The sequence below is a fragment of the Gorilla gorilla genome, chromosome 20, assembly GCF_029281585.2.
Source record: "Gorilla gorilla gorilla isolate KB3781 chromosome 20, NHGRI_mGorGor1-v2.1_pri, whole genome shotgun sequence".
In the NCBI taxonomy this organism is placed as follows: domain Eukaryota; kingdom Metazoa; phylum Chordata; class Mammalia; order Primates; family Hominidae; genus Gorilla; species Gorilla gorilla.
Window position 1 is genome coordinate 70,468,050 of NC_073244.2, and position 26,909 is coordinate 70,494,958.

A 26,909-nucleotide genomic window follows, 5' to 3' on the forward strand; every position below is an offset into this window, starting at 1 on the left:
GGAGAGCAGAAAGGCCCAGTGCCAAGGGTTCCGCAAGTACGGTCCCAGTCCAGGCCCAGTGCCAAGGGTTCAGCAAGTACCAGTCACAGGCCAGGCATTTGCTAATAAGCCAGGGTGACAGTAAGGACAAGGGGACTCTGGTGTGATGTGAGGTTTCTCAGCCTCACTTGTCACACATGTGATAATTGCACAACCCTCCTGTCCCCTCCAGGCCTGTGTGAGACAGGAAAGGTGAGGCTGCCTCTCCCTCTGCACCTTAAGGCCACTCGGGGTCTGGGTTTTCCTGAGACTTCCCAGAGCCAGATGCAGACTCCCAAAGGCGCTGATCCTTCCTCGATCTCCCTCCCTCAAGAGTGGCACTAATCAGGTCTAATTTAGAGAAAATCCATCACCTCCCCCCACTGTGGGCTCTGCCACTTCATGCTTTGGTCGCTCCACCTATCAGCCAGCTGGAGCTTGGGACTCAAGGAGGCATGCTTGGAAGTAAGGAACTTCTCTGAGTATGAGGACATCTGGGTGGTGCTGAACACCAGCATGCTTTGCCCCGTGGCCTGGACTGTGCACAGGGCACCTAGAGTGACCTGTCACCTCCCACGCAGGTGGAAGGGTGTGAGAGAGCATAGGCACTCAGTTACAAACATCCCCTTCCCAAACACTTGTGGATCTGAGTCTGAGGCTACTCCTTCCAGGTGAGGGGTTGGCTGGCTGCTGTTGTAGCTTGTTATTCTCTTTCTGTCCCTTCTGCCCTCAGGTCTTGACCATGCAGCTTCCCAAGAACAGGATGGGGAATGATATGGGCACATGGGGAGGCAAGCAGCCACAGGCTTCACCTGCTCATGGGCACTGACCGTCCCAACAGCAGGTGGACATGAATCTAACCCACAGACACCAGAGTAGAGGGAGCTGGGCTCCCTGAGTCTGGATGGGGTTCTCACAGGCCCCCACAGGGAGACAAGGGAAGCTTTCTCCAGAATGTGGAGTACGGACTCACTGTGTGAATAAAGTAAATGAGCTGGAGGGGGCGGGACAAGATTTCAAAAAGCACCACTCATACACCCAGGACTGGCAAAGCTGCTGGCAGTAAGCTCTATCAGGGGGCTCCCCCACTGCAGGTGAGCTGATTGGCCTCAGCTGGCACCATCCATGCTCAGTGTTTGCCCTGAGGACAAGAAGACATGGCAAAAAAGAGGAAAGTACAGAACACACTCCCACCTGGCTGTTGGGGATATAGATAGTGCAGCTGCCGTGGAAACCTTCAGCTCCACAGAAGGGTAAAGATGGAGCTACCACACCCCCAGTAATTCCACCCCTAGGTATCCACCCAAGAGAAATGAACTCAGGCATTCAAGCAAACACTGGCTCACAGATGTTCACAGCAGCGCTGTTCACAGTAGCCAAAATGGAGAAACAAGCCAAGTATATAACACGACAAATGCATAAATAAAATGTGGTATATCCATAGAATGGGATATTATTCAGCCATAAAAATGGATGAGTACTAACATACTGCAACATGGACTTTAGAAAACATGGAAAGTAAAAGAAGTGAGTCACAAAAGACCACATATTGCATAATTCCATTTATACGATATATCCAGAATAGGCAAATCCATAGAGACAGAAAGTAGATTAGTGGTCGCCAGGGGCTGAGGGGAAAAAGAGTGGGGAGTAATTGCTTTATGGGTATCAAGTTTTGTTTTGGGGTAATTAAAAGGTTCTGGAAATTATAGTGGTGATGGTTGCACAACATAGTGAATATATTAAAACCTAAAAAATATACTAAAACCTGGCCAGGCGGTGGTTCACACTTGTAATCCCCGCACTTTGGGAGGCGAAGGTGGGAAGATTACTTGAGGCCAGTTCGAGACCAGCCTGGCCAAAATGTCGAAACCCCATCTCTGCTAAAAATACAAAAATTAGCCAGGTGTGGTGGCACATTCCTGTAGTCCCAGCTACTTGGGAGACTGAGGCAGAGAATCACTGGAACCTGGGAGGTGGAGGCTGCAGTGAGCCGAGATCGCACCACTGCACTCCAGCCTGGGCGACTGAGCAAGACTCCATCTCAAAAAAAAAAAATTATATATATATACACACACACAAAAACATGGCCGGGCACAGTGGCTCACGCCTGTAATCCCAACACTTTAGGAGGCTGAGGCAGGTGGATCACTTGAGGTCAGGAGTTCGAGACCACCCTGGCCAACATGGTGAAACCTTGTCTCTACTAAAAATATGAAAATTAGCCAGGTGTGGTGGCAGGCGCCTGTAATCCCAGCTACTTGAGAGGCTGAGGCAGAATTGATTGAACCTGGGAGGAGGAGGTTGCAATGAGCTGAGATGACACCACTGTACTCCAGCCTGGGCAACAGAGCGAGAATCTGTCTCAAAAAAAAAAAAAAGTGTGTGTATATATATATATATATATATATATATATATTTACATATATACTTGAGTATATATTTATATAGAATGTAAAAATATATATTAGAGGTATATATATACTAAAACCCAACCTGAATTGTAAAATGGTTCATTTGTTACATGATTTATATATTTTTGTTTTGTTTTGTTTTTTTGAGACAGAGTCTCCCTCTGTCACCCAAGCTGGAGTGCAGTGGCGTGATCTCAGCTCACTGCAACCTCTGCCTCCCGGATTCAAGCAAGTCTCCTGCCTCAGCCTTCTGAGTAGCTGGGATTACAGGCGTGTGCCACCAAGAACGGCTAATTTTTGTATTTTTAGTGGAGACGGGATTTCACCATGTTGGTCAGGCTGGTCTCGAACTCCTGACCTCATGATCCGCCTGCCTCGGCCTCCCAAAGTGCTGGGATTACAGGCGTGAGCCACCGCGCCCAGCTGATTTATATCTTTTTTTTTTTTTTTAAAGCAAAATGCACCCATGCCACAGTGCTCCTGCCTGCAGCCTGTCAGGCGTCGGCCCACCCTGCAACATCCAGGATGTCATTTGAGCCCTGGTCACACGAAAGCACTGCATGGGATGAAGGTAGTTTATTTATTTATTTTTATTTTATTATTTATTTTTTTTTTTTTTGACACAGAGTCTTGTTCTGTTGCCCAGGCTGGAGTGCAGTGACACAATCTCGGCTCACTGCAACCTCTGCCTCCCAGGTTCAAGCAATTCTCCTGCCTCAGCCTGGCAAGTAGCTGGGATTACAGGTGCCTGCCCCCACGCCCAGCTAATTTTTGTATTTTCAGTAGAGATGAGGTTTCACCATGTTGGCCTGGCTGGTCTCAAACTCCTGGCCTCAAGTGATCCACCTGCCTCAGCTTCCCAAAGGTGCTGGGATCACAGGCACGAGCCACTGCGCCCGGCCGAAGGTGGTTTCTTTTAAGCAATACATTTGTATTGAGAAAAACAAGTTCTTGGCCAGGCGTGGTGGCTGACGCCTGTAATTCCAGCACTTTGGGAGGCCGAGGCGGGCGGATCACGAGGTCAAGAGATCGAGACCGTCCTGGCTAACACGGTGAAACCCCATCTCTACTAAAAAAAATACAAAAAATTAGCAGGGTGTGGTGGCAGGCGCCTGTAGTCCCAGCTACTCCGGAGGCTGAGGCAGGAGAATGGCTTGAACCCGGGAGGCAGAGCTTGCCATAAGTGAAAATCAGGCCACTATACTCCAGCCTGGGTGACAGAGCAAGACTCTGTCTCAAAAAAAAAAAAAAAAAAAAAAAAAGAAAAGAAAAGAAAAAAGGAAAAAGAAAAACAAGTTCTTTTAAATCTCTAGGTAAAAATAAAATAATTTCTCACACACAGCCAAGTCAACTGCGTACCAGAGTACCAAGCATAGATTCCACATCAGAGGCTTAAGCTCTGGGGTAAAAGCATTTTCTTTAACCAGGTGTCTGTTAATTCACTCATATCAAAGAGAAAACTTGGCTGGGTGTAGTGGCTTATGCCTATAATCCCAGCACTTTGTGAAGCCAAGGTGGGTGGATGGCTTGACCCCAGGAGTTAGAGACCAGCCTGGGCAGTATGGTGAAACCCTGTCTCTATTAAAAAAAAAAAAAAAAAAAATGGCCAGACGCGGTGGCTCATGCCTGTAATCCCAACACTTTGGGAGGCCAAGGCGGGTGGATCACGAGGTCAGGAGATTGAGACCAGCCTGGCTAACATGGTGAAACCCCATCTCTACTAAAAATATAAAAAATTAGCCAGGCAAGGTGGCGCGCACCTGTAGTCCCAGATACTCGGGAGGCTGAGACAGGAGAATCACTGGAATCCAGGAGGCGGAGGTTGCAGTGAGCCAAGATCGTGCCACTGCACTCCAGCCTGGGCGACAGAGCGAGACTCCGTCAAAAAAAAAAAAAAAAAAGGCTGGGCGCAGTGGCTCACACCAGTAATCCCAGCACTTTGGGAGGTCAAGGTGGGCAGATCACGAGGTCAGGAGATTGAGACCATCCTGGCTAACACGGTGAAACCCCGTCTCTACTAAAAAATACAAAAAATTAGCCAGGTGTGGTGGTGGGCGCCTGCAGGAGAATGGTGTGAATCCGGGAGGCGGAGCTTGCAGTGAGCCGAGATGTTGCCACTGCACTCCAGCCTGGGTGACAGAGCGAGACTCCGTCTCAAAAAAAAAACTATCCGGGTGTGGTGGTGCAAGCCTGTAGCCCCAGCTATCAGGAAGCTAAGGCGGGAGGATCGCTTGAGCCTGGGAGATGGAGGCTGCAGCGAGCTACAATTGCACCACTGCACGCCAGCCTGGGCAACACAGTGAGACCACATCTCAAAAAAAGAAAGCAAAGAAAACTCTTCATTAGAAACTGAACATGCTCACTGGGAATGATATTCAGGGCACAGGGCAATTCCTTACAGGGGCACACACCCAAGGGCAATGCTGCCACCACATGGGAAGTTGTGACTTGGGAGGGAGGAGACTGAGGGCAGGACACAAGACATGGAGACACACATTCTGGTCTGTCTGACCATGGAGCTCTGTCCACACCCAGGCTGCCTGCTGGCTCCCAACCACCACACACAGTATCTGGCGTCTCTCACAGGTGTCGGCTTCTCTCTCTCGAGTCCATCTGCTGGCCGGGGACCTGGCTATTCGGGGCAGGCCCATCCTGCCCACCTCCCCACACTCTCTCAAGCCTCTGTCTCTGAGCACTGCAGGTTTTGTAGTGTTCCCTCGTCTACCTCTGAGAGGCCAGGCTGACTGAAGAGCTCCTGAGAAAGCCACCAGGACCCACTGCTAAAGGGGTCGGTCCAGGGTCATTGCCAGGCTGGGATCTGAGGTCCCCACACATAGGGCAGGGAACTCCCCAGCCATAGACTCTGATGGGGGTACCAGTGTGAACTCCAGCCCTTTACACAGAGGAGGGAGCATGCCACTATGGATGCTGAGCAGGAGGTCAGTGGCCCCGCTTTCACAATGTGCCATCCCAGAAGCCCCACAGCTGGACCTCTCTGACACAACTCCAGGTCACAGAGACCCAGATGTCAGGGATGGAGGGACTTGGGCACCTGCCTTGCTATTAGCCCCAAGGCTGCTGGCTTCATGTCACAGTCTGTACAACAGCTGGTGGCATGAGCAGGGCTAGGACCAGCACTCAGCATGACTTCCTAGAACTCTAGGGACTTAGGGGCTGAGGATTTCCCAGGGTGAAAGACCATACCTGGGACAGCCTGGCCAAACAGGGACAATTGATCACCATGGAATCAGTGGACAGGCCCAAGAATGGATGGGCACATGAGGTCACCCAGGACCGGGCAGGTTCCACTGAAGAAGGCTGCAAAAGATATATCCAACGCCCTAACCCCGGAACTCTCAGAATGTGGCCTTATTAGGTCTTTGCAGACATAATTAAGGATCTTGTGATGAGATCACCCTGAATAACCTGGGTGTGCCCTAACTCCAATGACAGGTGTCCTTATGAAGGAGGCAAAGGGAGTTCTGACACGGAGAAGAGGGGTCCATGTGAAGATGGAGGCTGATATTGGAGTGATGCAGCCACACTCCAAGGAACACCCGGAGCCGCCAGAAGCCAGAAGAGGCAAGGAAAGACCCCCACCCAGAGCCGTCAGAGAGCACAGTACTGCCGACACCTTGATTTCAGACTTCTGGCTTCCAGGACTGTGAGAGTAAATTTCTGTTGTTTTAAACTGCCCAGTTTGTGGTAGTGTGTTATAGCAGCCACAGAAACCAATAGAGACTGGTCTAGCACCCTCGACAGAATGTGTGTGTTGTATGGGGCTCTCCTGATCCCTAGTGATGAGGAGTCAGAGGACTGCTTAGTGTCTGAACAGACGGTTGGGGAAGCTGGGTTGTCCTGAAGAACCAGCAGTCCCCACTTGGCAGAAAGGGACCCTGAACTTGTGGGAGGTGGGGGCTGAGGGGCACCTGCTAGCCATGTGCTAAGAGCATCTTTGGATTGGTCCCCAGATGCCCTGCTCCCAGGGGTGGCTCCTCTGCTGCAACAAGAACCTGCCTCCCAGCACCAGACACAGCAGGTGGGAGCTGTGGACCATGGCCAAGTCTCTTCGTCTCCTTGATCTGCTCCCAGGATGCACTGTCCAACTATCCCACCTGTAGGTGGGTGGCATTCCAGCCATGGACCTATGATCTGAGGCTGAGCACAGCAAACACAATTGAGGCTCTGGGTCCCAGGCCCCAGGAGCCCGTCCTTGATGGTGCATTACAGCTCTCCCAGGCTGTTCTTACAGTGACCTCCCATCTGCCCCAGGTGAGCATGCTTGCACCTGGGTGCTCGCCCAGCCTTTCTAGTTGTCCTTAGGGCTTCTGGTGTTGGGAACAGGACGCAGAGTTACCAATTTAGGGGGACTGAGAGGTTAACGTGGCCAAGGCTGAGCCCTGCAGAACTGCAGAGCAACAGCACACACAGGAAAGCTAGTGAGGTTCAACATCCTCATGGAGGTTGCACACGGCACAATGAGGTCTTATTTGCCCAACAGAATGTGCAGGAAAGTCGCCAGGCACGGTGGTGCATGCCTGTAATCCCAGCTACTGGGGAGGCTGAGGCTGGAGAATCGCTTGAACCCGGGAGGTGGAGGTTGCAGTGAGCCGAGATCGCGCCACTGCACTCCAGCCTGGGCAACAAGAGCGAAACTCCGTCTCAAAACAACAACAACAACAACAACAACAAAACAACAAAAAAACAGAATGTGCAGGGAAGTCAACGTTGGTGGCTCTGAGGTGTGGAGGACAGAGGCTAGTGCCCAGCTCAGCGTGGCTCCACCTCTCTGAGCCACAGACCAACCTCACCCACACTGACAGTCCCAGGGGACACAGACTCTAGCCCCTATGTCCAATTCTACACTGTGCACGCAATGGGAAGAACAGTGCATCATGCACTGTACAGCAGAAGAAATGTCCTCTGAGTGCAGGCACAGCTCCCTTCTGTGTCTGTCCTCCCCACAGTGCCTCCACCCTCAAGGATTAGCAAGCTTCAACCCTCGCAGGACATCCACTGTGTTAGGGCCAAACGGTGCTGCATCCTGCTCTAATAGTGAGTGAAGGAGGGGACCGCAGACAAGAAGAAATGAACAAGGAGACAGTTTAAGAGAGAAAAAGACGTGAAGAACATCAGACAGAGAGCAGCGGGAGGGCGCCAGGGAGGGAGGCAGCGGATTCTTCGGGCCTCTGTGAAGAGGGGGCATGAAACCGGTCTGGAGACAAGGAAAGGGCAAAGTGCAAAGGCCAGGATGCGGGGGCAGAGACGGTAGGGAGGCCGGCGTCGGCCTCGGCTAGCAGGTGGGCTTGACTCCGAGAGCCGCAGGCCGCCAGGATGGGTCCCGGGCCTGGAGCCTCCCCTTGCGGGCTTCAATGACACCCAGCACGGAAACGCGGGGGCCAGAACTACAGAAGCCCGTCCCGCCCGGAACTCAAGGTCGCGAGTGCTGTGGCCGGTCCGGACCCGGAGCGCGAGGACCGGAAGTGCGCGGCGTCACGCCTCTGCCCCGGACCCCGCGCGCGCGGAGGTGGAGAGGGGACTAGGGTGGTGGCCGCGCTATGCGCCGGGAGGTCCCCGCCTCGCAGGCCGAGGTTGCGGGTCCGCGCAGAATGCCACTTACTCTCTGGAGGCGGCCCGCACGGGTCCCCTGGTCCCCGCCCCGCATGCAGCGCGGAGCCGTCCTCCCGCCACCTCCGGGCCGCCGCGGCACTGAGGGACCCGGGCCACAGCAAGCGCAGGCGGGAACCCGTGCGGGGACTGCTGGGAAACGTAGTCCCGTCATGTCCCGCTTTGACGCTGCGGAGAAAGCGGTGTAGGGAGAGGCTTGGGCTTCGGTTGTCATAGAAACAGAGGCCGGCTACACCTAAAAGGCGGGGCGTGGACCTACGTCGTCGCCAAGGAAACGGCGTTCCGGACGGGGCGTAGAGTCCCGCCCATTCCTTCTCGTGAAAGCGGGTGACTGGTCATGATTATGATTGATAGCCCGCCTCTCCCAATCTGATTTCTAAGAGGTCCCAACCCGGAACCGACTTGCGGTTCGCAGGCTCCCCTCGGGTGGGAGAGTTGGGCTGGGGAGCTCTGAAGTGTCCTGGTGAGCGCGTTGCGAGTCAGACCGATAACATCAGAATCTGGGACTGGGCCCGGGCCCGAGCATATGCGCGTCAAAACTCCTCAGTTGAGTCTATTTTTTTGTGTTTTTTTTTGGTTTGCTTTTTTGAGACGGGGTCTCGCTCTGTCGCCCAGGCGAATGCAGTGACACCATCACGGTTCACTGCAGCCTCGACCTCCTGAGCTCAAGCGATCCTCCTACCTCAGCCTCCAGAGTAGTTGTTAACAGGGGCGCTCGCCACCACGCCCGGCTAATTTTCTTTCTTCTCTCCCTCCCCCTGCTTCTCCCCCTCCCTTCCTCCTCCCACTATGTCGCCCAGGCTGGTCTCGAACTCCTGTACTGAAGCGACCCTCCCACCTCACCCTCCCGAATAGCTGGGACTATAGGTGGGAGCCACCATGCCTGGATAGTTTTTTTATTTTTATTTGTTTATTTATTTTAGAGATAGGGTCTCCGTATGTTACCCAGACTGGTCTGGAACTCCTGGGCTCAAGCGATCCTCGTGTCTCAGCCTTCCAGAGTGCTGGGAGTACAGGCTTGAGCCACTGCGCCAGGCCCCTAGTCCGGCCCCTAGCTGATTCTAACACGTGCGGCCCCACTGGGGAACCACAGCCTCCCCAGCCCCTTTGGGTGTTGCTGACTCTACGGGCCCTCCCAGGTAGGATGAACTGGTCACGCCTCCTACCCATTTGTAACCCCCACCTCTTGCCCCCATCTATTGTGTGGCTCCTGCCCTCAATAGGGACATCTAATTTTGTTGGCCAGTCCGGCACATATATTGCATGTAACGACCCAGTTTGCCCCACCTTTCTGCCTCCACTGCATCTGCTTCAGGGATGCTGGGACTGTTCCACTCCCTTTCTCCATCCTTTGGGTGTCTGCACATCGAAAGCCTTGTCAAGAGGTCTATCTCCCTGCCCAAGTACAAAACTCAGGGCTTACCAAGCTAATTGAGGGCGAGCAGGAGGCTGAAGGGCACTTGGAGGGCTGCCCGCCTTGTGGGTCCCTTGGTGGCTGCAGACAGTTGCACAGGAAGGCCTTGACAATTGTCACAGAGAAAGGAGTGCAGCTGCTGGCTCTGTGAGGGTGTGCAGATGTCTGACAGGTTCAGCCACTGGCCCCAATTGGGATACAAGTGGGATTTCTTTTTTTTTTTTTTCTTTCTTTTTTTTTGAGATGGTCTTGCTCTGTTGCCCAGGCTGGAGTGCAGTGGCCGCAATCTCGGCTCACTGCAACTTCCGCCTCCCAGGTTCAAGCAGTTCTCTGCCTCAGCCTCCCGAGTAGCTGGGATTATAGGTGCCCATGACCTCACCCGGCTAATTTTTGTATTTTTAGTAGAGATGGGGTTTCACCATCTTGGCCAGGCTGGTCTTGAATTCCTGACCTCATGATCCACCCGCCTCGGCCTCACAAAGTGCTGGGATTACAGGCATGAGCCACTGCACCCGGCCTGACACAAGTAGGATTTCTCACACCTGTGGATGCACTGCTACTGGAGGAGTCTTGAGCCCATGTGGAAGAACTTCCCACTCCCAGGCACAGAAAGGGCCTCCCTCTGGAGTGAAGATTCTGGTGGTACCACAGGCCTGGCCACCACACAAAGGCCTTGTCCCTGCAGGGCTGGCATGGGGTGACTGGCAGCCCTGGAGTGGAGTTTGAAGCACCAATGAAAGGCCTTACCACTTGGCAGGCACAGGTGCGGGGGACCGGCTGTGGGGGCTGTGACAGTCTGTAGGCTTTCTTCACTTCTACACAAGCCTGTTGTCTAAGTGGACCCTGCAGGGTTCATGCAGGGGCAGCACCAGAGAAGCATCTTGTGACAATGGTTACACAGAAGTGATTTCAGGAATGAGACTGAATCAGGCAAGGACCTGGAGAGGAAGCTCCAGTGGGGCTCCCACCCAAGGGGTCCAACTTTACCAATCCCAAAGGTCCCCAGTCTGGGGCTCATTCTATGTCTGTAGGCCTGGGACCCTGCACCCTGGAGAGTTGTCCTGCTACCGGCCATCCCTCCGCAGAGGTCCCCCTCTGGCTCTATGCTGTCTTCAGCAAAGGGCCTCTGCTCCATTTCACACCTCTCCTGAGGGCCTGGGGTAGCTTACTGCGAATCAGCCTCAGGTGATAGAGGCTTCAGCAGGGCATCTTGGCCCCCAACACAGAATCCTGGTTGTAGGATCTGGAAGAACAGAGGAGAAATGGAAGTTGGCAGTTCCCAGGAGGGGAGAAGGTGCTGGTGAGCCACGAAAGCAAACCCCAGTGGCTGAAGCATCCTGGATGACTCGGCCACATTTCCTTAAGAATCTTTTTGTGTGTGTGTGTGTGAGACGGAGTCCCATTCTGTCACCCAGGCTGGAGTGAAGTGGTGCGATCTTGGCTCACTGCAACCTCCACCGCCCAGATTCAAGTGATTCTCTTGCCTCAGCCTCCCGAGTAGCTGAGACTACAAGCACCCGCCACCACGCCTGGCTAATTTTTTTGTATTTTTAGTAGAGATGGGGTTTCACTGTGTTAGCCAAGATGGTCTCGATCTCCTGACCTCGTGATCTGCCCGCCTCGGCCTCCCAAAGTGCTGGGATTACAGGCATGAGCCACCGTGCCCGGCCCTCTTCTGTCTCTTATAAGGACACTTGTCATTGGATTTAGGGTCCACCCTACTAATCCTAGATGCTCTCATCTTGGGATCCTTGACTAAATTACATCAGCAAAGATTTTTTTCCAATAGGTCACATTCGCTGGGTCTGGGTATTAGGGCATGAACTTACCTATTTGGGGGCCACCATTCAATCCATTACAGGTGGGCATCCCATAGAAGCAGACAGTGGCTGGGCCAAAGTAGCCCATGAAGTATCAGCCATGGGCACAAGATCAAGTTTGGGATGCGGCAGGGCCAGGCTTGGGTAACTGGGTGGACTGAATCCAGCACACTCCAAACGAGTTGATAATCAGGCTGGGGACTTCAACAGACAACCAAAGTGCCAGTAACGGCATTAAGGAGCCATCATGGCCAGGTGCGGTGGCTCACACCTGTAATCCCAGCACTTTGGGAGGCCGAGGCAGGCGGATCACGAGGTTATGAGATCGAGACCATCCTGGCTAACAGTGAAACCCACCCCATCTGTACTAAAAATACAAAAAAATTAATTGGGCGTGGTGGCGGGCGCCTGTAGTCCCAGCTACTCGGGAGGCTGAGGCAGGAGAATGGCATGAACCCGGGAGGTGGAGCTTGCAGTGAGCCAAGATTGCGCCACTGCACTCCAGCCTGGGCAACAGAGCGAGACTCCGTCACAAAAAAAAAAAAGGAGCCATCACAAGGATGTAAGATCAGCTGACAGTAGGACTGTGGCTGGTAGGGTGGACAGGCAAAGTGACTGCCTGGAGAGTGGGCAGGTGGCCCAGCAGGGCCCAGAGGGTGCCTTCCCAGAAGTGAGGAGTCCAGTCTGGGGCCGGCCACTCAGGATGGACACAATGTACCAGAAGTGAGGTGGATCTCTGCAGAGTCTCTGGGGTCCTCATCCAGTCTGAAGAACACAGCACCAGCAGCCCTAGATCTATGAGGTCAGACTCTGCATCTTATCCTAGCACCTTGGGGACCTGGGGAGGCTGGACCACCCTGGACCTGGTGGGGGGGGCGGTGCATGAGTCTCGGCTCTGCAGTATTCACCACCCCACACCTGAGGGCACCTGCCCTCTGCAGCACGGTGGGTCATTCTCATGAGGTCTATAAAGATGTCCATTATCAAGTGACCCTGGTAGCCAGGCCACAGGGTTCACATTGACGTTGCCTCATTGCATTCTCATTTCCACACTGAAGGGGAAAACAGGTTCAGAGGGGTGGGCCCACTGTCCTCATGAGTGCTGCCTGTTTGCTCCCACCCTCCCTACAACCAGCACCCCCCATGCCCCTCACTCAAGACCAGGGAGAAGCCCAGCTAGCCCCTCCTGCAACCACACAGACCCCAGTGGGAGCCCCAAGGCTGCTACTCTGCACAGGATGGAGGGCAGGGGTAAAGGCCATTAGGCGGTGGCAGTCGGCCGTGCCCCTCACCAGAGGCTGAGGTCTGACCCTCTGACCAGGCCAGCTTCAGGGCATGTGTCCTTTCATGAGCTGTGACTGACCACAGTCCAAGGGCCCACTGTGGGGAGTCCTCAGCATATCTGGACAGAAACGCCCCAGAATTGGGGTAAGAAGAGCCTTTACAGTCAGGCAGTGAAGAAACACAGCTGCTGGGCACCTGCTATGTGCATGCCTCAGCGATGGGAGTAGGGGGCAGGCCCAGCCCTGGGACCTGGGTCAGGTGGCTGGGCCCTTCGGATCCCGAGTTGGAGGGATAACCCCTTGGAGGCAGAGATGGGCATCAGAGACAGGGCGGCCCCTGGTGGTCCTGGAGTCGCCTCGTAAAGGTTACATCTATGCCTGCCGCAGGCAGAGACACAGTCAAAGTAGTTGCTACCTCTGGAAAGGCCCAGTTCTGCTCATGAGCCTAGATCTAAGAGGCTGGGACAGGCAGAGGGGTATGAAGGGGTCATGGGCAGGCAGACTGTCCACACTGGCTGCCAGGGTGGCCAAGTGAGTAGAGTGAGCTGGGGCACTCACTACTGTGCCAACCCCACGCACGGATGAGGACCCCGGGTCGAAGGCCCACGTCCTCAATCCCACGCAATAGCTCAGGCCCTGTGAGAGGGTTCGCTGTCTGCTCCCAGCCAGGGCTGAGCTGTTCATAGACCCTACCTGTTCAGAGGCAGCTGGGGGAAGGGACAGAAGTTGGGGGGCAGGGGATTGTGTGCTGGCGGGAATCATCTCCTTCATCTCAGGGCTTAATCTTCCATCCCTCTTTTCAACCTTTGGCCAGAAACGTAGGTTTCTGGCCCTTGGAGAGGTCGGCCAGTTCAAGAGGCACCCCTGAGAGCCAGGTCTGCAGACACGAGGGCCTCGTGACGTTAGCCCTGAGGGCAGGGGGCTGCAACCCCTCGCGCGGGCTCCCCGGCCGTGGAGGACACAAAGACAAACACGAAGGGTCCCCGACCTGCCGACCCCCTCCTCCCGGACACCGCGCGTAGCCTGTAGGCTACCTCCGCGCTCCACCCAGAGACGGGTCGCGCTGCTTCCGCCGCCGCAACCCCGGGCCCTCGTGCCGGCGGTCTCCCCTCTTCCGCGGGCGAGATTACTGCATAGCAGAGGTGAAGGGCGCGGAGGTTGTGGGGGGAACCCAGCGTGGTATGGCAGGAAAGGTCGAGCAGGGAAACAGGCCCAGCCAGAGGCTCGGGATCCGGGACTCGCGAGCGTGGTGCTCCTGGGCCGGGCGACGGGGGAGGGGCCGCGTGTGGGCAGGCGCATGCGCACGACAACCTGGACCTGCGGAGGGCGGCGGTGACCACTGGGCCTCACTCCGCCAACCCAGGTCCGCATCAGGCGCGTGACTGTGAGGCGGCTGTGGCCGCGGCGAGGAGTCAGAGGGAACTGAACTCGCTACTCCCGCGGCAGGTGGGATTTAAGGTCAGCAGCTGACCAAAGAAGCGAGCGCTGGCCGGACTTTTTTCTTTATTAGACATGGCTGCGTTGGTCTCACGGAAATCTCTGCGCTTTTGCAGGCGCCCACAAGACAGGGCAACTACGGGGTAGCGGACGTCCGCCAGGCACGCTTCTAGGGCCGCTTCTGCAACTGCGCATGCGCTTGGGCTGTACCCATTCCGTCTAGCCCAAAAGGTTCCTCTACAACCTTCCTCCGGATTGGTCTATAGGAACACGATGGCCTTTTACGCAAGCGTCACCCGTGCTGACCCGGAAGTTTTCTTCCCAGTTAAAAGTGTTGGCCCGCTGCGCGCGGCCTTTTCCTGTCTGTGCCAGGGCGGCGCGTGGTCTACGCCGAGTGACAGAGACGCTCAGGCTGTGTTCTCAGGTGAGACCGCCGCGGGGCCGGGGATCCTAGGGACGGTTCATGGTCTTTCGGGGATAGTGCCCCGCGGCCTGGGCCTTTTCTCATTAGGTCTCATATCTGTCTGTGGAAAAGAAAATGTAGAAGAAACGGGCGCGGGGCGAGTTACTCTTGACTTCTTTCTGGTGCTCCGCCGCTTCTAGCTTTTCCCCATAGCGGGGCTTGGGGAACTTGGTTTGAACTATGCAGATGTACTCTGAGATAGGAAGTTTCCATTTCTTGGGGACACGATGCTCTCTTTTGCTCTGTGTAACTTTCCCCCCGTAATAGCAGCCCCTAGAGCCTTCATACTGTCGGTCAAGAATCGAAACCTTTGGGTTGATTGTGCCACACAGTACCTACCGTGGTCCTTGATGTCATATAACGGTCCCGCCTCACGGCCAAAGAAACAGTCCGAGACGGAATGTTGACTTGGGTCAAAGACCATGTAAATTGCGAGGCTGTGGTTTGAATTACAGCCCATGCAATGTAAGGACGTATCTCATCTGCTGAGCCATTATACCATGGTCCCAGTGCAGCAGCTGTTGACTGGTGGCTGCCAAGTCTTGGGCCCAGGGGTTCTAGGTGAAAGATAGATGCTTCTTGCTGACAGCTGAGTAATTTTTCTAGTGCTTGAAAACACATTCACGGCCTTTCTTGGTCCTTTGCGACCCCCCAGTTCATCACTAGATGGCGGCTAGCCTCAGAGTTGGGAATGAGTGCGCCTTTGCTCCATGCTAGCTGGGCTCTGACGTTTTTTTCCTGTCATCACCCTGTCCCAGGATGACCGAGTGGGAGACAGCAGCACCAGCGGTGGCAGAGACCCCAGACATCAAGCTCTTTGGGAAGTGGAGCACCGATGATGTGCAGATCAATGACATTTCCCTGCAGGTGAGGGGAACTTGGTGATTGGCCTTCCTGGCTGGGGGTGGACATTATTCCAGGAAGGAACACATCAAACTTGTTGCTGTGCCATTAAGTCAAGAATAGAGGTCATAACAGGTAAAGAAGGGATCCCTTGACCACCACATCTACCACATCTGCTCTTACGTCCTGTTCAAAGATGACTACAACTTCTGTCATGAAAGGACTCCTTCACCAGAAGGAGCATCACATCTCACATATCGTATTTTTGTTACTGTTTTTGTAGTAAAATACATAACATCCAGTGTCATTCTTTTGCATGTGAATATCCAGTTATCCAGTACCATCTCCTAAAGAGATGTTTTTTTTCCCCCAATTGAATGGCCTTGGCCACTTGTCATAAATCAGCTGGCCGTAGATGTATGGGTTTCTTTTTTTTTTTTTTTTTTTTTTTTTTGAGACGGAGTCTCACTGTTGCCCGGGCTGGAGTGCAGTGGCACGATCTGCCTACCGGGTTCACACCATTCTCCTGCCTCAGCCTCCCGAGTAGCTGGGACTACAGGTGCCCGCCACTGCACCTGGCTAATTTTTTTTTATTTTTTTATTTTTAGTAGAGACGGGGTTTCACCGAGTTAGCCAGGATGGTCTCGATCTCCTGACCTCGTGATCCGCCCATCTCGGCCTCCCAAAGTGCTGGGATTACAGGCGTGAGCCACCGCGCCCGGCCCAGATGTATGGGTTTCATTACAGACTTTCAGTTATATTCCATTGGTCTATATGTCTGTCTTTATGCCAGTACCACACTTTCTTGCTTTGTATTAAGTTTTGCAATTGGGAAGTGTGAGTTGTCCTACTTTGTTTCTACTCCGTACAGTTTTACACATACCCTTTTTTTCCCCTCCCCACAAAGGCATCATTAAGAATTTTGTGGGCCTTAAGAACTTTAGCTTTTGTGAGCCCTTCCTCCATTAAAAGAAAGTGTTTGAAGTTATATTTTGTGACTGCATTGATATAAAGATGAATATAACTTGGGTTGCACTTTATTCACTTTCCTCCTCTTTTTTTTTAATCATTACAGTTTTATCTTCAAGATAAGATCGCTCTCTGTCACCCAGGCTGGAGTGCAGTGGTGTGATCACAGTTCACTGCAGCCTCAATACACCTGGGCTCAGGGGATCCTCCTGTCTTAGACTCCAACTAGCTGGGACCAAAGGTGCATGCCACCAAACCTGCTACCTTTTGTTTTATAAAGAATGAAAACTTTTTTGTTGTCTGTAAAGATGTCAGGGGACTTAGGCACTATGCCTAATGGATAATTCAGCCTTGTTTTTCACTCTGAATATCTTGTAGATCTTGGCTTTTCTTTCCTTCAGGGGTTTATTTCGGGGGGTCCAAAAACATTTTAAATATTATTATTATTTTTTGTTTGTTTATTTATTTATTTTTTTTTTTGAGACAGAGTTTCGCTCTTATTGCCCAGGCTGGAGTGCAATGGCACGATCTTAGCTCACCACAACCTCCGCCTCCCGGGTTCAAGCAATGCTCCCGCCTCAGCCTCCCAGGTAGCTGAGATTACAGGCGCACACCACCACGCCCGGCTAATTTTTGTATTTTTAGTAGAGACGGGGTTTCACCATGTTGGTTAGGCTGGTCTCAAACTCCTGACCTCGTGATCTGCCCGCCTCGGCCTCCCAAAGTGCTGGGATTACAGGCATGAGCCACCATGCCTGGCCACATTTTAATTATTTATTTATTTTTTGAGACAGAGTTTCGTTCTTGTCGCCCAGTCTGGAGTGCAATGGTGCGATCTTGGCTCACTGCAACCTCTGCCTCTTGGGTTCAAGCGATTCTCTTGTCTCAGCCTCCCAAGTAGCTGGGATTACAGGCACATGCCACCGCACCCAGCTAATTTTTTTTATTTTTAGTTGAGACAGGGTTTCATCATATTAGTCAGGCTGGTCTCTAACTCCTGACCTCAGGTGATCAGCCTGCCTCAGCCTCCCAAAGTGCTGGAATTACAGGCATGAGCCACCACGCCTGGCGTTATTTATTTATTTGTGAGACAGAGTCTCTCTGCCTCCCAGGCTGGAGTGCAGTGGTGCGATCTCGGCTCACTGCAACCTCTGCCTCCCCGGGGTCATGCGACTTTCCTGCCTCAGCCTCCTGAAGTGCTGGGGTTATAGGCATGAGCCACTGCGCCCAGCCCACAAACATTTTCATTATAGGCCCAGATAATGTTTTAGACTTTGTGGGCCACATTGGCCACTGTTGCTTTTTTTTTTTTTTTTTTTTTTTTTTTTTTGAGATGGAGTCGCTCTGTCACCCAGGCTGGAGTGCAGTGGCACCATCTCGGCTCACTGCAACCTCCACCTCCTAGGTTCAGGTGATTTTCCTGCCTCAGCCTCCCTAGTAGCTGGAACTACAGGTGCATGCCACCACACCTGGCTAATTTTTGTCTTTTTAGTAGAGACAGGGTTTCACCATGTTGGCCAGGCTGGCCTCGAACTCCTTGATCTACTAAACGTTTGTTAAGTGCCTGTTCCACTGGGGAAATAAACATCAATGGGAGTTCACTGTATTTTAAACACCTGTGCAGGGCTCCACTGTTGGGCCAAACCCTTGCTGGGGAATTTGGTGTTTGCAATTTTTTGCTGCATAGTGAAAGCCCTGCGTGAATGCCCTTCACGAGACTGTGAGTTTTTTTTTTCTTGCAGCCAGACTGTGAAATAGTACTGAGAGTTTCAGTGTCCTGTGTTCTTTTCCCATCATTCCTTGTATTTGTAGAAACAGGTATTTTGTGTATATTCTCAGAGGCAAGTGATAGAATGGCCTTGGGTACATTTTGTAATGGAACTATCAACAGCAGTCTCCTTCGAATGCACATAGCTCCTCTCTTCCCCTTTACATACTCAAGGTTAACTTTTTGGCATTTTTCTAGATTTTTGTTTGGGGATGGCTATGTAAGTATAAAAAGACTTGTTAAATGATTGTTTTAAAACTGTGGTTCTGCGCCGGGCGCAGTAATCTCAGCACTTTGGGAGGCCGAGGTGGGCAGATCATCTGAGGTCAGGGGTTTGAGACCAGCCTGGCCAACATGGTGAAGCCCCGTCTCTACTAAAAATACAAAAATTAGCCTTGCATGGTGGTGTGCATTTGTTGTCCCAGCTACTTAGGAGGCTGATGCAGGAGAATCGCTTGAACCTGGGAGATGGAGGTTGAGATGAGCTGAAATCATGCCATTGCACTCCAGCCTGGCCAACAAGAGCGAAACTCCATCTCAAAAAAAAAAAAAAAAAATTGGGCTGAGCATGGTGACGCGTGTCTGTAATCCCAGCAACTTGGGAGGCTGAGGCAGGAGAATTGCTTCAACCCAGGAGGCGGAGGTTGCAGTGAGCCAAGATTGCAACGTTGCACTCCAGCCTGGGTGACAGAGTGAGACTCCGTCTCAAAAACAAACAAAAAACCCAAAAACAAAAAAGTTCTCAGCCAGGTGCAGTGGCTTATGCCTGTAATCCCATCACTTTGGGAGGCTGAGGCGGACAGATCACCTGAGGTCAAGAGTTCAAGACCAGCCTGGCCAACATGTCCAAACCCCAGCTCTACTAAAAATACAAAAATTAGCCTGGCATGGTGGCATGCACCTGTAGTCCCAGCTACTCAGGAAGCTGAGGCAGGAGAATTGCTTGAACCTGGGAGGCGGAGGTTTCAGTGAGCCAAGATTGCACCACTGCACTCCAGCCTCGAAGGCAGTGAGACTCCCATCTCAAAAAACAAAAAACTGTGGTTCTTACTCTGGGGTGGTTGGTTCCCTGTCTTAGGGGACACTTAGCAATGTCTGGATACATTTTTACGTGTGAAAACTGACCGGGGTGGTGCCAGGCACTGTGGCTCATGCCTGTAATTTCAGCACTTTGGGAGCACAAGGCAGGCAGGTCACTTGAGGTCAAGAGTTCGAGACCAGCCTGCTCAAAACAGTGAAACCCCTTTTCTATTAAAAGTACAAAAAATTTAGCTGGGCTTGGTGGCACGTGCCTGTAATTCCAGCTACTCAGGAGGCTGAGGCAGGAGAATCACTTGAACCCAGGAGGCAGAAGTTGCAGTGAGCCGAGGTTGCGCCACTGCACTCCAGCCTGGGTGACAGCAAGACTCAGTCTCAAGGGGAAAAAAAAAAAAAAATAGGCCAGGCACAGTGGCTCATGCCTGTAATCCCAACACTTTGGGAGGCCAAGACGGGCGGATCACAAGGCCAGGAGTTCAAGACCAGCCTGGCCAACATAGTGAAACCTGTCTCTACTAAAAATACAAAAAAACTAGGCGTGGTGGCAGGCCCCTATAATCCTAGCTACTCGGGAGGTTGAGGAAGGAGAACCATTTGAACCTTGGAGTCGTAGGTTGCAGGGAGCTAAGATGGCACCACTGCACACCAGCCTGGGTGACAGTGAGAGACTCAAAAAAAAAAAAAAAACTGAAGGGGTTGCCAGAGGCGTACCAGATGGCTGTTAAACATCCTATAGTGTGCAGGACAGCCCCCCAGACAATTATCTGGTCCAAAATCTAGTCTCCTTAGATTCCCACTCTTTCATTACAAAGGAAGTGTACTTTTTAGCGACTTGGTAAAGTCACCTTTTCAGGGTTTTTTCCCTCATGGTGGATGGGGCTTACATCCAAGTCCCCTGTTGAGGCATACCAGGATCCCAGACAGCTGTTGGACTACCCTGAATGGGTACTTGATCTCTCCTCTGGTGTCTGGCCAATGCCCATGCTGCTCCTGACCATTTTCCCTTCATTTCCTGCTCCCTGCTGCCCCAGGATTACATTGCAGTGAAGGAGAAGTATGCCAAGTACCTGCCTCACAGTGCAGGGCGGTATGCCGCCAAACGCTTCCGCAAAGCTCAGTGTCCCATTGTGGAGCGCCTCACTAACTCCATGATGATGCACGGCCGCAACAACGGCAAGAAGCTCATGACTGTGCGCATCGTCAAGCATGCCTTCGAGATCATACACCTGCTCACAGGCGAGGTAGGGCTCTGTGGCCGGGTGAGGGCAGGCTGTGCCCTCAGTACACCCCAAAGCCCCACGGAGTGTATGTCCGGCTTATCCCCTGTGTGGTGTGGTCACTCTTGTTTTAGGTGTGAGAAAAGGGGAAGAATGCATGGGGCTGGATGTCAGGCTCATATCCTCCTTCTCTCTAGAACCCTCTGCAGGTCCTGGTGAACGCCATCATCAACAGTGGTCCCCGGGAGGACTCCACACGCATTGGGCGCGCCGGGACTGTGAGACGACAGGCTGTGGATGTGTCCCCCCTGCGCCGTGTGAACCAGGTGAGCCTGGGGCTTATGCACGTGGCAGGGTGGACACAGCCACAGGAGTGGGTGGGGTCTTGCCTGGGGCAGGAAGGCTCGTCTCGGTCTACATGTTTTACCTGCAGCATCACTTCCTCTAGGAAGCCTTCCTGGATTCCCACCCTGCATAGGGGCTGATCCAGGCTCTGGGTCCTCTTCGGGAACACATTTGGCAGAGGTCTTCTTTCTTTCCTTTGGGTGTATATTTTTACAGTGTGTGTGTATTGTATATGTACTTTTTTCTTTTTTTTTCTTGGACATTTTGAGAATCAGTTGCAGACATTTTGATTGTGTTTTCCCTGAACACAGCAGGTGTCTTTGAGAACAAAGATGACCTACCCCTGTCGTCACCCCCAGGAAGGAATTTAACAGCAATAGTCGTTCCATTTAGCATCTGTCCCCAGAATGCCCTTTATAGTGGCTCATTGTCAATTGGGTCCAAGTTAAAAGCAAATATATTGCCTTTTTTTTTTTTTTTTTTCAGAAATAATTGAGATGGAATCTCAGGGTGTTCTTGAATTCCTGGTCTCAAATGATCCTGTCCCCTCAGCCTCCCAAAGTGCTAGGATTACAGGCATGAGCCACCATACCTGGCCGCCTTTTTTGTTGTCGTTGGTTTTTTTGTTTGTAGAGGTGGGGTTTCACCAAGTTGCTCAGGCTGGTCTCAAACTCCCTGCCGAAGTGTTCCTCCTGCCTCAGCATCCCGAAGTGTTACAGGCGCAAGCCACCGTGCCTGGCCGTCTAGCAGTTTGCTGTTGAGGCAGGTCTCAAGCTCCTGTCATTGGGGACGCAACTTCAGCCTGTGTGTGTGTGTGTCTGGACACTTGCTCTTGTGACCCTCTGTCTGATTGCAAATCAGGCATGATGCCACCACCTCTTGTCTCAGTGGGCCTATGGGTGACAACGTGGCTGGCAGCATCAGTTGGGAGTGGCCCCAGGGTGCTGGAGGACCGCAGTCTGTCCTTCTAGCCTGACCCCTGCTGTCTTCCTAGGCCATCTGGCTGCTGTGCACAGGTGCTCGTGAGGCTGCCTTCCGGAACATTAAGACCATTGCAGAGTGCCTGGCAGATGAGCTCATCAATGCTGCCAAGGTGGGTGAGGGCACTCCGGTTGGGGGGTCTTAAGTTGGGCATTTGTGGGGGTCCTTCAGAATTCAGAGCTAACTGTCTGTCTCCTTGCAGGGCTCCTCGAACTCCTATGCCATTAAGAAGAAGGACGAGCTGGAGCGTGTGGCCAAGTCCAACCGCTGATTTTCCCGGCTGCTGCCCAATAAACCTGTCTGCCCTTTGGGGCAGCCCCAGCCACCTGTGCTGTTGTCTGTCTTCGGTGGGGGGATGTGGGTGGCATAGCCCTGGTGGCCTTGGGAGCTGCTCACCTTCCTGACCTGTTGGCCTGTGGGGACCTGGAAGTATTGCTGACTCAGAACCATGGCAGCCCAGGGCTAGCAGGTGGGGCACTGGATGCAGGCCAGGCTGCCTGGAGTGTCCCAGCAGGTACTGGAAATGAGACGGGGTTATCCATAACTTCTGAGGGCGTGGCACGTGAGATGTTGCTGTGGTCTGGGTGGATGGGTGGCTTGGGTGCCTGTGAGGTCTGGGTAGTCACAAGACCATCCTGAGAGGCTTGTCACCTTGAAGTAGCACTGGGGAGAGGAGGAAAGCTCAGCTGTTTAGGGCACATGATTTCAGACCCCTAGCTTCACCCCCATCTTGGAGTGTGGGGTGGTTTCACACTGGCTAGGTTGTGCTCCTGGTTACCTCCCCGGCTACACTGGTTGTGGCTGCACCCTGGGCCTGCACACCCAGTTTCTGTGGGCTGTACGGGTTCCCTTCTGCCAGTGTCCATGCAGTGTCATCAGGCTGCTGGGGACAGGTTGGGACCCACCCAGGGCCACAGGCTGGTGACTCTGGTAGAAGACTCATAAGGTTCTGAAGGGTGGGTGGGCCCAAGCCCACCCACCGTGTGCCATCACCCTTCCACCACCCCAAACATCTGGCCAAGACAGGCTTGGTGTTCATCCTGGTGGGGCTGGCCCAGGGGGCGGGGCAGGCAGTCAAACGGGTCCAGCGGGTACCTGGGACCTGGAGGGGTGGCCCCGGTTGAGCACCCTCCCCCTGGGAGGGTACTTTCGAGCCCAGCTGCAGGCAGGCCAGAAACGGTCAGAACAGACAGGGACACGCCACTGGCCAGAGGGAGGAGGCTTCCACAGGTAGGAAGGGGCCCACAGGCTGGCTGGGGTCTGTCATTGCTCTGTGGGTGGCCCCTGGCCCCTGTGCTTGGCTCCTCTCTCAGCGGCTGAATTCCTTTCCCTGCCTAGGTGTCAATGTCTCTTCCACTGGGGTCTTGTATGGTCCCCCAGGTTCTCTCCGCCAAGCTCCTGAGGGGTGCCTATCTCTGCTCCTCTGTGGGTTAGGTCCTTTCCAACCCTGTCTGGGGTCCTCCCCATCTCCGTGTTCAACTCCAGTCTGTCTCTCCGTTTCCAATTCAGGAACTGGTCCCCCGTGGGTCCATTTCTATCCCCAGTCTCCGCATCGGGCCTCCCCATCTCCCCTGCTCCTCGGCGCTACCTACACCCTTCTCGGGATGGGGCTGCTCTGTACTGGGGGATCCTCTCTAAAGTACAGTCCCCGGTCTTCCCCGGATTCCCTGCTGGTCTCAGAACCCGCTCCAGGCTCCACCGCCTCCTTCCCTGCCTGACCTCCTCTCCTCGCAGGTCCATCCGGATGCCCTGCCCTCGGCCGTTCTGGCTCCGCCATTCCCGGGCCCCCCAGGGCTCGGGTCCCAGCTCCCCAGGCTCGCTCTCTGCGCCCCGCTCCCCAAGCAGAGGGGAAGACCAGGAGGAGGAGGAGGAGGAGGAAGGGGACGGCAGCCCAGGCTCCGGCCCTATCCTGCCCCCCGCCTCCCCGGTGGAGTGCCTCATCTGCGTGTCGTCCTTCGACGGCGTGTTCAAGCTGCCCAAGCGCCTGGACTGCGGCCACGTCTTCTGTCTCGAGTGCCTGGCGCGCCTATCATTGGCCACGGCGGGCGGCGGCAACGCGGTGGCCTGTCCGGTGTGCCGCGCGCCCACGCGCCTGGCCCCCCGCCGCGGACTCCCCGCGTTGCCCACGCAGTCCGGTCTCCTGCCCCGCGACGCGCGCGCACCGCCCTCTCGCCAGGGCTCCGTGCGCTTCGACCGGCGCCGCGGCCTTCTCTACTTGCGGCCGCCGCCGCCCCCGCCCGGGCCGCGCAAGGCCCGCGCCCCGCCGCCCCCGCCGCCTCTGCGCCTGGGCCGCCCGCTGTCGCGCCGCTTGTCGCTTGCCAGCCCGGCCTGGGTCTTCAACGCTGCCGTGGCGCTGGCAGTGCTGGTGGCCGCGGGCCTCGTGGTCTCGGGCGTCTACATCTTCTTCCTCATCCCGCACGCCACCTCCTCCGGCCCCGCGCGGCCCCAGCTCGTGGCGCTCGCTCCAGCGCCCGGCTTCTCTTGGTTTCCGCCGAGGCCCCCGCCGGGGTCGCCCTGGACCCCCGCCTGGACGCCGCGCGCCACGGGCCCTGACCTGGATACGGCCCTGCCAGGAACTGCAGAAGATGCGCTGGAGCCCGAGACGGGCCCCGAGGACCCGGCGGAGGCCGAGGGGACGCTGGACAGGCAATCGGATGGCACGTGGGGCACAGAGGCTGGCCCCGGCTGGGCCCCGTGGCCACGGGGCGCGAGGAGGCTGTGGGGCTCACAATAAGTGCACCAGTACTGCAGTCCTGCCTCCAGGCCTGGCACCTCCGTGTTATCTGGGGCCCTTAGTAGGGCGCACAGCACTTACCTGTTTCTCCAGATTGGGGCCTAGGGCAAGCATCCTTGGCATTGTCACCATGGGGCTGGACCCTCTCAAGGAGCAGGCACCGCAGTCGTCCCACAAGCATCCTCTGGGAACACCCCTGACCCCCATTCTTATGGCTGTCCAGCGGAGGGTGCCCTGACCGTGACCTCTATAAGGGTCCTGCTGGGGCTTGCTCCTGCTCCGCAACCCCTACTCCGTGGGGGTGCAGTTGGAAGCATCCCTGATCCTCATCCCTTGTAGGAGTCCAGCTGTGGATGCCCCCGACTGACATCCATGCAGGTGCCCAGCCAAGGGCAGCCCCACACGGATCCTTGAACGGGTCCTGCTGGGAGTGCCCCCAGTCATCCTCACCACAGATTCCTGGGGGAGCGTCCTTGCCAGCACTGGAGGCCAAAGCACTCATCCTTCGGACTGGCCATAGGTGGCAGGGGCCCGCCTATCTTTGGAAGGCAGAGCTGCTGCTGCTATTCTTCCTTGGTCACCTCCTCCCCAACTGGCTCATTGCAGGGGACGTCCCACCACTCCACCCATCTGTGGAGTTTGTTTTCTACTGCCTGCAGGCTGGGCCTGGGTGGGCTCCAGCTGTCTACATGCTGGTCCTGGGTGTAGAGTTGCCATCCTGTACACCTGGTTGGGGCTGGGGCTCAGGCTTGAAGTAACAGGGTGTCCTGGCCAGGGCTGGGGAGGAACTTGAGCCTTAAAGACTGGCTCCCGCCCCAATCCTAAGTCCCAAACTGCTCGGGGAGCCTCCACTTCCCCCTGGGTCGTGGCTTCTAGGATCCTCCCAATATGCTGTGGTGCAGCTGTGCTCATCATGGCTCAGAGAGGCCAATATCACCCCAGGGGTCAGACAGAGGCAGACAATGGTGGAGGTGGGAGTCCTGGACCTCCTTGGTTAGCCAGAGGGATCCTAGTCCCTTTCCCTGGCCACCAGAGTCCCCATCACCCCCGATTAATATCTTGGTGCCAGTTACTGCACTTCTTCCTCCAGGGCTCCATCTGTCCCACCCAGCCTCCTTTCTTGTGCCTCGAGGTAAACCCTGAGCCTTCCCAATAGACAGCAGCCTCCAGGGAAGGTGGCATATGGGCTCCTGTCCTCTTCCTCCCAGAAGTCTTCCTGGGTTAGTTATGGGGGTAGATGGCAGCTATTCTCTGTGCAGACTGAACCTGGGGCTTCTGTTTCCTCCCAGGCCCTGCACACCCCCCACAATCCTGCCTCACCTCACTCTGGGATGGAGTGCTGTGTTTTGGGAATGGGCACCCAGCATGTTCCAAAGAGAAACGTGACTTCTATGTGGCTGGAGGCTCCTGTTTGATTTGTTTACGTGTGTCCTCAGTACCAGCATACAGTAGGTGCCAAACAAGGGAGTGACAGAATTGCAGGTGACCCAGGCAGCCTGGGAATGCACCCTGGGCCCAGGACTGTCTAGAGCTAGCTCTGGTGTGAGCTGCTGCTTCCAGGTGGGAGCCAGAGGAGGAACACTAGGGAGTCCACAGTGTGTCTTCCCAGACCAGTTCTTGCCCACACCCACATGCCGATGTCACCCACAGGGGCTGGGACCAGTGTACTGGGTCACTGGGCAGCCACAGCCCAGCCTCATAGGGAAGAAACCTGGTCAGACAGCCGCAGAGTTGGTGGTCTATTCATTTTCTGTGGCTGCTGTGACAAAATACCCCCAACTTAATTATTTAGAACACGCGTTTATTTTTATTTATTTATTTTTGAAACAGAGTCTCACTCTGTCGCCCGAGCTGGAGTGGAATGGTGTGATCTTGGCTTACTGCAACCTTCGCTTTCTGGGTTCAAGCGATTCTCCTGCCTTAGCCTCCCAAGTAGCTGGGATTACAGGCGCCTGCCACCATGCCTGGCTAATTTTTGTATTTTTAGTAGAGACAGGGTTTCACCATGTTGGCCAGGCTGATCTCAAACTCCCGGCCTCGTGATTTGCCTGCCTTGCCCTCCCAAAGTGCTGGGATTACAGGCCTGAGCCACCGCAGCCGGCCTTATTTCATTTATTTATTTACTTTTTTGAGACAGAGTCTCACTCTGTAGCCCAGGCTAGAGTGCAGTGGCGCAACCTCGGTTCACTGCAACCTCTGCCTCCTAGGTTCAAACCATTCTCCTGCCTCAGTCTCCCAAGTAGCTGATATTACAGGTGCCCGCCACCACGCCCGGCTTTTTGTATTTGTAATAGAGACGGGGTTTCACCATGTTGGCCAGGCCGGTCTTGAACTCTTGGTCTCAAGTAATCTACCCACCTCAGCCTCCCAAAGTGCTGGGATTACAGGCACGGGCCACCATGCCTGGCTAAACACACACTTCTTATCTTGCAGTTCTGCAGTCCAGAAGTCAACGATCGGTTTCACTGGGCTAAAGTTGAGTTGCCCACAGGGCTAGTTCTTTCTAGAGGCTCTAAGAGAGAATTCATTTCATTAGT

At 54.4% G+C, this 26,909-nt stretch overlaps 3 protein-coding genes and 1 long non-coding RNA gene across 7 annotated transcripts in view; 3 read left to right on the forward strand and 1 right to left on the reverse strand.

The window, feature by feature from the left end:
- The window catches only part of LOC134757708 (uncharacterized), a 16,485-nt gene extending 10,306 nt beyond the window's left edge, over window positions 1-6,179 (forward strand). Inside the window, exons 4-5 of the long non-coding RNA XR_010132082.1 lie at window positions 2,887-3,003; window positions 5,886-6,179. This is a non-coding gene — a long non-coding RNA (uncharacterized lncRNA). The remainder of the gene's footprint in view (window positions 1-2,886; window positions 3,004-5,885) is intronic.
- The window catches only part of ZNF837 (zinc finger protein 837), a 15,703-nt gene extending 7,560 nt beyond the window's left edge, over window positions 1-8,143 (reverse strand). For both annotated transcript variants that reach the window (XM_031004186.3, XM_055370856.2), the window contains exon 1: window positions 8,053-8,143. The gene's annotated coding sequence lies outside the window, so the exon portion shown is untranslated. The remainder of the gene's footprint in view (window positions 1-8,052) is intronic.
- A 5,489-nt stretch (window positions 8,144-13,632) lies between these two features.
- Window positions 13,633-21,961, forward strand: RPS5 (ribosomal protein S5). Of its 3 annotated transcripts, none has more exons than XM_055370861.2 (7): window positions 13,633-13,719; window positions 14,131-14,438; window positions 15,236-15,344; window positions 20,127-20,336; window positions 20,510-20,638; window positions 21,652-21,750; window positions 21,841-21,961. In XM_055370861.2, the coding sequence occupies exons 3-7, from the start codon at window positions 15,237-15,239 to the stop codon at window positions 21,907-21,909; spliced, it is 615 nt and encodes a 204-aa protein (XP_055226836.1). In that variant the 5' UTR covers window positions 13,633-13,719; window positions 14,131-14,438; window position 15,236; the 3' UTR covers window positions 21,910-21,961. The 3 variants fall into 3 exon arrangements, with proteins under 3 accessions (XP_055226836.1, XP_063557810.1, XP_055226835.1); XM_063701740.1 differs by lacking the exon at window positions 13,633-13,719 and adding an exon at window positions 13,866-14,035; XM_055370860.1 differs by lacking the exon at window positions 13,633-13,719 and adding an exon at window positions 13,891-14,023.
- A 76-nt stretch (window positions 21,962-22,037) lies between these two features.
- RNF225 (ring finger protein 225) lies at window positions 22,038-26,205 on the forward strand. The gene is made up of 2 exons (XM_055370859.1): window positions 22,038-22,868; window positions 23,373-26,205. The coding sequence occupies exon 2, from the start codon at window positions 23,383-23,385 to the stop codon at window positions 24,370-24,372; it is 990 nt and encodes a 329-aa protein (XP_055226834.1). The 5' UTR covers window positions 22,038-22,868; window positions 23,373-23,382; the 3' UTR covers window positions 24,373-26,205.
- Window positions 26,206-26,909: the final 704 nt, after the last annotated feature.

Coding starts and splice junctions, on each gene's coding strand:
- RNF225 (XM_055370859.1), top strand. CDS start 23,383: ATGCCCTGCCCTCGGCCGTTCTGGCTCCGCCATTCCCGGGCCCCCCAG.
- RPS5 (XM_055370861.2), top strand. CDS start 15,237: ATGACCGAGTGGGAGACAGCAGCACCAGCGGTGGCAGAGACCCCAGAC. Junction 15,345..20,126: donor TCAATGACATTTCCCTGCAG/GTGAGGGGAACT, acceptor CTGCTGCCCCAG/GATTACATTGCAGTGAAGGA. Junction 20,337..20,509: donor TACACCTGCTCACAGGCGAG/GTAGGGCTCTGT, acceptor CCTTCTCTCTAG/AACCCTCTGCAGGTCCTGGT.